The sequence below is a fragment of the Megalops cyprinoides genome, chromosome 21 (genome assembly GCF_013368585.1).
Source record: "Megalops cyprinoides isolate fMegCyp1 chromosome 21, fMegCyp1.pri, whole genome shotgun sequence".
Classification (NCBI taxonomy): domain Eukaryota; kingdom Metazoa; phylum Chordata; class Actinopteri; order Elopiformes; family Megalopidae; genus Megalops; species Megalops cyprinoides.
In genome coordinates, this window is record NC_050603.1 from 26,717,813 (window position 1) to 26,727,006 (window position 9,194).

General features: G+C 40.2%; 1 protein-coding gene across 3 annotated transcripts in view; it reads right to left on the minus strand.

Annotated features, from left to right (window-relative positions):
• Positions 1-2,649, minus strand: part of atp9b (ATPase phospholipid transporting 9B) — a 105,525-nt gene extending 102,876 nt beyond the window's left edge. For all 3 annotated transcript variants that reach the window (XM_036516354.1, XM_036516353.1, XM_036516356.1), the window contains exon 1: positions 2,579-2,649. In XM_036516354.1, coding sequence (XP_036372247.1) covers positions 2,579-2,649 — 71 coding nt within the window. The remainder of the gene's footprint in view (positions 1-2,578) is intronic.
• Between the last annotated feature and the right edge of the window lie 6,545 nt (positions 2,650-9,194).

Consider the following 9,194-nt stretch of genomic DNA (forward strand, 5'->3'; position numbering starts at 1 on the left):
CTTTTAGCAGTGTGAATGCAAATGCGTCCTGGGCCACGGAAGTACATACTCATTCGTGCGCCAACGGCATTCACACCGGTATGATTAGCTGTTTAGCGCGTAAAATAAAACCGGTGAGATTAGAACACGAGATTGGAAAAATTCTAGCTAATTTTAGCTTTGAGGTAACAGCAATTTAACGTTAAAAAATATAGCAAATGCTAACTGAAAACTATGAGAAGCTAAATAAAGCTAATGAAAACATAACGAATCGTGCACTACATAGCACGAAAAATATGTTGCATGCGAAAGGGTTTTAAAGTGCGATAACAGGCAACAACAACTAGAGTTCGCAAGCTACCTCAAATACTTCCAAGCCCCAAAGGTGTAATGCAATATATTACATGAAAAATGGTATTATGAATAATACGTGAAGTGTTGTAGTTCTACAAATAAATGTTAGACTATTCTGGGAGTCAAGATTTACAATATCATGAATATCATGCTTAATGTTCCAAAACAGCGATCAGTGATCACCAAATTTCTCTCGGACATCTCTTGTCAGAAACACTTCCTCCTGTCAAAAAATCAAAACCGAAATCCTAGGAGTATGGTCGTTATCTCACTACATTTTCCTCTCCATTGACGCCACTTATAAGAAAAAACCTTAATGTGGCTTAATGTCCCAAAACAGCGATCAATGATCACCAAATTTGTCTGACATCTCAAAGGTCATAAACACTATCTACTATCAAGAAAGCGTCCATACTCATAGGAATTCGGTTTTTAATTTTTGACAGGTGCAAGTGTTTATGACAAGAGATGGCCGAGAGAAAATTGGTGATCACTGATCGCTGTTTTTGAACATTAAGCCACGTTAAGCCCTTTCACGTTAAGCGTTTTAGAATGTCCCTTCTTCCATAACAAGCACACTTTGGTTTTAGAAAAGTAATTCATAAATGTATTTACAACACTAGCAAACCAGCAAACACCCTTTGATATTAAACAGCATTATGTAACATTGTCATTGCAGTGAATAACATAAGAAACTTTGGAAACATAATATCTTGCTTAGCCTATTTAATTCAACCACACTGGCAAGGTGCCAGACAAATACGGTGAAGTTCAAAATGTTCTAATTTAGCATTTATGCTTTTTCCAACAATAAACAGAAGATCAGCTGCAGCTGAGTTAAGTGTATTTAATTTCAGTGATAAATGTAATCTATCTTGCTAGTCAACTAGGTTTTCATTTATAGATACAACACGCATTATTTCATAGTGACAGTCATAACAAGATTCGTTCAAGCAGACCTTTAAATGATGCATAAACTTACATTTGCAAACGGAAATGATGTACGTGTTCCAATTACAAGTGGTCACTTGAGACGCATGTGTGAACACATGTATTTAGAGCTGTCCACTTGTGATCGGATCTCTTGTTAATACCAGGTGTGAACAGGGCCAACATGACAATAATTTTGTAGCTTTTGTGGCTAGGAGAACCATGTCTCAATTCCTCTTGTTTTATCAGAACAATATTGTTAAATTGCTCATACTCATACTACATACAGACGAAATTTTTTGGCCCTCAATTTTGCAGTGGAAAAGCGTGTGCTCACTGCACAATAGGCTATTATAGGCAGATTAATTGTGTCTGGGTCCATCTACGGATGGAACTGTGTTAGGTGGGGTTCATTTGGGTCAGGTCTTTTTTTCTGGGGGATGGGAGGGGGTCAGGTAGACCCCAGGTAGAACTTTTAGACCCGTGAAGACCTCTAAATCAGAATCTAGAACGCTGCCTTGTTGAAGCTGAACAAGTTGCAGCTGAACGCCAAGCATACAGTCAAGTTTGTCCATGGAAATGTGACTTATGCGGTTGTCATAAATTAGCCATATAAGACTTGAGAGTTTTAGGTTTCCCCAAGATTGCTCCTTGATATTATTTCATTACATTTATTTGACTTTTTTGCTTCTTGCTGTCTTGGTGCCTCCATCCTGCGCTCGCAAGCTTGCTAACATTAGTCAGTCTGTTAGGGATCAAACATCCCCCTACATACAAGGACAACCCTTCCACGAATCCCAGTAGTGCCAGTAGTGGCAAGCAACGTTAGTTAATTTTAAATATATCTTCCATAACTTATCTAGTCCGACTAGTTACTTTTTTCATGGGAAAACTTCCAACCATTTCACAGGATTAGCCGACTATCTTGCTTAGTTATACTGGGATGCGTATGAAATCTCCGCTCATTTAGATGACCTAGCTAACTAGCAAACTACCACGTGACTTCATATTTTAACCAAATAACAAATAAAAACCCGAGTCTATTATCAGATAACTAACGTTCTAACTAACTAGCTTCCCCACAAATGAATTAAGAATCGGGTACCAGCTACAGCCAGCTAACGCCTACGCACGGTACAGCACTGTAGCTAGGTAACCTTTTGCTGGGGTGTCTTCCAGGTTTAGTCAGGTGGTTAGTTAGCCTGCTAGCTTCGTAAGCACACTCCTTTCCATACATCAATTTAAACAAAATTCCCTCATTCTTATTTCTCAAAGGTCATACAGAATTATCAAGAAAACTGTAACTATTCCATACCTGGCAGCGCTGTAATAAGTACTTTTTTTCGAGTGCTTCCGCACCGTGTGTAATTGGATACTGTCGGCCATCTTGGTTGGGCTGGGCTGACGTCACGGTCCGTCACTAATAGAGAGTACCGAGGTGGTTACGTCACGCTGGTGTCGGAAGTGAAATTCCCTATTCATGTTAGTCATAGACATTTTTTAAAACGCACTTTTAAAGTACTTCTAGTGATTTATGGCTTACCATCGATTTCCGGATTATATATTGCGATCCCAACTTGCCACTTATATTGTTGATTTTAATTGTTTCGAGCTAAATTTTACGTAATTTATATGCTAGTACAACCATGGGCTAAAAACTACACGTCCCATGAAACCACGGAGCTTTCTCATTCCCGCTCTCCGGCCTTGCTAGCTAGAGTGTGGCTAATAGTGATGTTCAAAACGATTCTTCTTAGTGATTCAGTTCCTTTCGTTCAGTACAATAAAATGATTTGAATGTTTGACTCACTGGTTCGTTCATTTCCATATCCGGTCGGGCGGCATATACGAATCTGTAAATAGTTTTATTGCATTTTAAAAGTTACTGTACATTGTTCCAAACATCATGTCCATTATTAGCATGCTCTGTGGCAAAACAGCACGTGTGAAACCAAATGTCAATGAAATTAATAATAATTAAATCGTAATATTCATTACGTGAAACTGAACCATGCTATTCAAACAATCATACAGCTGCGAAGTTTTGAGACAGAGCGCAGTTAAGCCACGCCCACACCGTGGGGGAAAACAATGCTGCACTTTCCATTGACTTGCTTTGCACGGTTCTCTTTCTTGTCTTAAAACTAAAATCGCAACCATGCCAAAAAGCTGTCTGTGTTTGCAGCAGACATTTTGTATCAGGTAGCTCAAAAAGTTAATTAATTCTTTATATGACAATTTGTTGTTAAAAAATTGTAGCCTATATTATTGATTCCAATTCTCCAGATATATTAGTTTAGCTAGTTAGTTAGCTAGCCCTCTACCTACGGTAGCTTGCTCCAAGTTAGTAAGCTCTGAACTAATCGTGACGTGACTTTGTCAGTGTCAAAGGATTACGAACAACGTGTGTCATTGAAAAGTGCGGTGCCACATGCCTTAACAGTGAAAGCATTCATGAAATTATGGTATCTTGTTATTGAAATAAACGTTCATTTCTCAGTCCTCCCAACTGAACCACCAGATGATAGGCACACAGAGGGGGGCGGGTTTGTCCCGGTATGCCCGATGACCAGTAAGCTACACCACTGGTCGCCAGCCATCATTTTCACACTCTTTTTCTTTATGCCTCAACTGTAACTGCAATTTATATTTTAACAAAAAAAAAAAAAAAAAAAAATACATACACACAACATACAATCATATTAACATATGCATATAACACTGAGTTTGGGATAGAAAAGGGACATTGAGGGAGTCCAGTCAGACTTAGTTTATCTATATATCTGGCCCGTCCTTCAGGCAGAAGGGTATTGAAATAGGCTGGTCTTGACATTTTATGTTAAAGCTGTTTCAAGACACGGTGTTCCGCAATTTCCTATTCACTCCCTTTCAACTTCTCTGAATATTTTCCCCCACGAGGGGCGTGGTTTTCCCGCCGATGACGCGTTGCGCTCTGTCTTCGTCTTTAGGAAGGAAAGGCCAGGTTCACACTACAGATCGCTGTAGCTACTGTTCACACTACACAACTTGCTGTCTTGTAATCGGGAATTTTGAAGTCGTTGTGGTTTGCACACTACATGACTGATCAGCGACAGGGGGTCACACATTACAAGATTTTTCACCAGGAGGAATCTCCAGCGAGTCTGTCTGGTCTCCAAACTACGTTTTGTCATGAAAACACACGCGAGTGGTGACACGGGGAATGACACAATACCATGTGCGAGACAGGGATTTTACTCTTCCTAAAATGGCTACTGTAGACAAAGATATTATGCTCTGTAAGCAATATGGCCTAAATCTCATCTCACAATATTTGTTTATTGACGAGGTACTGCTATTATTGATATTGCTTATGTCATTAAATTGTAATGTAGCCTAAGAGTCACAGTCTTAAGTCATGAATTCATATTCACAGTACTGCAGGAATTTATTATTTTTTGAAAACATCAAAAAGGCATTGGTGCTCCTGCCAAAGTTCAACCAAATTTTCTTCCATTTCTTGGATCCAAGCAAATCGCGGAACTTCTGTTGTCGCCATGCTTGTTGATGTTGTACAACTCCTCCCGCGGGTTTAACTTCACCCCGTGTCTTGCGCTCTCATTGGCTGCAGCTCGTCGCCGCACTCACTGCCAGTCACTACACTTTTCACACTACAGGATTTGGACTCCCCGACAGGTCTAGATATTTAGCTAGCCTGCTAGGTATCTGTTGGGCGTCTGCGAGACATCGGGGAGTCCCTCAGATGGCGTCTTTGAACAATTCACACATAGCGATCGAGAGCCGATTTGCGAGCCCCGAGCAAATGCCGATTTGCCTCTGATCTGGGGCTTTTGTCGGCGATCTCCAAAAACTGTCGGCGAGTGGAAAATCAGGCCTAAAATCGTGTAGTGTGAACCTAGCCTAATAGAACCCCACATTCTAATGCGTAGGCCTATCATAGCCTAAGTACATGCCAGTTGCCAAAACTAAAAAAAAACGCACTGAGGAAAAAAGAGCCACGCTCATATCCGAAGCGAAAAACTTCGTTTTACTAGTCAGTGATGTCGTATTTTTATTTGTTGTTAATGTAGGCACAGTACGCGACAAATGTGATTCATAGGGTTATGCATCACATTTCTGTTTTGTTTTGTAGCCTACTATGTTGACTTGTCAGTAGGCTATTTATTAATAAGGACTTTATTCACGTTAAAAAGAAATGTGATGTCAACATTAAATAAATCGTAGCCTACGGAAAATTGCAGTTGTGATAAACAAGAACTGCGATACACTGTGCGCACCTAAAATATTGTGGCAGGAAAAAACCCCTTCCAGTCTGGGCCTGTCAGACCGGGGGCTCCCTCCACACTTGTTCACCAAGTTACGTAATTTATATATACCTTTCTGTAATAATTTCAGGAAGTAAATTCCAGTGCCCAATAAAGAGCAAATATAACTGTAAAGAATCTGCTGAAAATAATCACAGGAAATAAGTACAGAAAATAACCTTAAGAGTCTGATGCAATAGGTTTATTGTATATGTGCACAAATCACATACAGTAAACCGGGTTGGTCCATGGAGCAGTCTGTCTGTCAGTCAATTCCCCAAGCAGTCTGAAAAACCCCAAAATACATTTACTTTTATGTTTTTACCTTAGCTCCTCCTGTTTTTGAACTTAAATTCACACCCCTCCTGTAGTGTCACATGTTCTTCTCCTGTTTTCTAGCATGCTTTTTCAATACACCATTATTTTCATGCTTTCTGTACACCTTTTATTTTTTCAAGCAGCCTGAAGTTCCCTATTATTCTCCAAACCGCACTTCATATCCAGTGGCGGAACAACTTTACAAAGGGCCCTGGGGCAGAAATTGGTCAAGGGCCCCCCGGCCCCAACCCCGCCTATGCCAGTGACAAGAGTGGAGTGCAAAACCATAGGCCAATATTAAACAGTTAATCATCTATTCTCATTATAGTTTAGGCTATAATTCCTAATGCCAACCCTCCCCATTAATCCGGGCTTGGGACCGGCACCTAGTTGAGCTGGCTTGGCTTATTGATTTGTCAGTGGGAGAAGAAAGAGCACTGATCGTAAGGACGCAGCCTGGAATGTGCATTAAAGGGGGCCCACATTGGGGCCATGAAGGGCCCCCCGCAACTCAGGAGGGGCCCGGGCCCAGGGGCAACTGCCCCGCCTGCCCCGCCTATAGCTCCGCCCCTGTTCATATCTCTTTATTTTTAGCCTTCAAGACAACCTGAATTTCCCCATTATTCTCCAGGCCACTCCTGTTACAAATTTTTAAACTTTAGCATCTGGCCAATTTACCAGGGTCATCCTTACTAATAGCAACTCTTTGTTTTTCTTACCTAAAGTAACCCTGTATATGTGTTTTTATGAACTAACATAACCCCAGGCTATCTGAAAAAAAAACCCAAATGCATCTTTCTTTTATGCTTCTTCCCTTAGCTCCTCTTGGAGCTTAGACTCAGACTCCCTCCTTCAGTTTCATAACACATTTTCTGTACACCATTATTTTTCATTCTGGCATCATTCTCATTCCATATTTGGGCTTTCTTGGACATGATTGTTGCCAAGCTCACACCTGTTTAATTATAAAAATAATTATCCCGCCTTGGCTATGCACTATTATCTCCAAGCCCGCACATATCTAGTATATAAAAAGCCCCCCTTTGCAGAGTCCAACTCTTTTATCTTACACTCAAGGTTCATCTTCTGAGCAGCGCCTAGCCAGGCCCAAATAACAAGCCTTACTTAGCATACAGGTATCTTACAGCTGCTTACCCCTCCCATCTCTTCTTTTAGTTTCTCCTCACTTGTATACAAAGTATAATAGGATACATATTGTTTATTAAGGCTGACATATTAAATTATCTGTGCATAGTTAAAATAAAGCGGTTAAAATCAAAAACTAACATATACTGGCAATGCTTAGAATTTACATATGGGGTATACACTTAGTCAAAAATTTTCCACCACAATATGCTACTGCTAAAAATGTAAATAGAAAATAATGTTCCAGATAGATGAGCAAAATAATATTTAATAATATTTTTAATTCTTATAATAATGTCACGGAAGCGCTCTGATTCCTTTTGCATCGTCACAGTCAAAAGGGGATGTAGCCCAAGCTACATCTCGTATTTGTTCCACCTAGTACATGGGTGGAACAAATACGTGGCAGGACTTTTACTTTCTGAAGCCGGGATTTTCCACCTCTGGTCAACAGTATATCAGGTCATTCAGTACACAGTGGGGGCGTTTCGAGTCTTCAACGGTGCGTTTCCACCATGCAGTACAGTACAGTTCGGTTCGTTACGTAACGGTTTGGTACGGTAAACCCCGGTACGGCTTGTGTCTTCACTGCCAACCGTACTCTACTTAATAGGCGGGGCGTATGCTGGATGGCGATTGCTGCGTCAGCTAGGTAAGTAGCGTGACATCATAAAAGCGCGCGAAGAACGCAACACAGCAGAGACGGTTGATGAACTTTTGTGTATGTATTGGAGCTGTCAACGTTAACGCTCGTTAGCCATTAGGCTCATCTGGAAACTTTAACGTGTTAATGTTTTAACGCAAATTAATGATATTATCAAGTTTGACCGCAGCTTCCTTCCGTAATTCCAGCGCGGATATTTACCTGGCTGAATTAGCCTACTGAAAGGCGTGGCAAACGCAGATGTGCTGAACGGCAAATTTCGTTTTAACCCTTTCGCATGTAACTTATTTGTTATGGCATGTAGCGTGCGTGTTACCTTATATGGTTCGTTATGTTTTCATTTGCGTTATTAGGCTGTTTCTTATAGATTTCAGTTAGCATTTGCTATATTTTTAGAGTTAAATCGCTGTTTCCTCAAAGCCAAAATTAACTAGAATTTCTCCAATCTAGTGTTGTAATCGCACCAGTTTTAGCATATGCGCTAAAACGGCTAACACACTGGTGTCACCGTACGCGCGAAAGGGTTAAAACGACATCTGCGTTTGCCACGTCTTTCAGTAATTCATCCAGGTAAATATCCACGCTGGAATTACGGAAGGGTTGTGGTCAAACTTGATAATATGATTCATTTGCGTTAAAACATTAACGCGTTAAAGTTTCCAGATTTATCGTGAACGAGCGTTAACGTTGACAGCCCTACGAATTGTCCCGGGTTTTTTGCGAAAATGTACTTCTAATTTTGAATTTCATAGTTTCAAATAAAACATCATTTGGTTTCCTTCTACTACTATTCTGTTTTCTTCCTGGCTATGTTTATATATCAAATCATGTGCCCGTAAACGGGTAAACCGGTAAAACACAGCGACGATTGGCCACGTCTATACTTTTATTTGATTGGTAGCGTAAAAACGAACGCTTACCTTATTGCCTAGCAACTGACAAAACAAAATCGGACGAGCCACCAGGGTCAAAGAAAAAACGATTTACAACGTAGGCTACAACTCAGACTGGTCTGAATGGGTAAGGCCCACCCAAGGAGACCCGTTCTCCGCCACCTGTGTTTTGTGTCCAGCCAAAATTTCAGTTAAATATGAAGGAAAAACAGCGTTGGAAATCATGCAATAACAAAGAAGCACCAGAGTTTTGTATTAAGCAAACGCAAAAAATCTAGTTATCTTAACATTTATGACAAAAAAGATTCACCAGAGGAAGACAGGATAGCAATAGCGGAGCTTAGCAGTGTATACCACGGAGTGCTTCACGGCCACAGCCACTTATCTACGGATTGTGGCAATAAAGTGCGAAAAAGAGGTGAGAAATGTCAGTGTTAGGTTGCCCAAATTCATTAAGTTAAATAGTTGTTTATAATCTATTATAATACATCTAATCATGTTTTCATTTCCAAAGGGAATATACCTTTGGACATATGATTAGATTTTATAGTAGATTATAATTACACAGTATATTTTTACTTAAAGTAAAAAGTCTATTTAATGTAG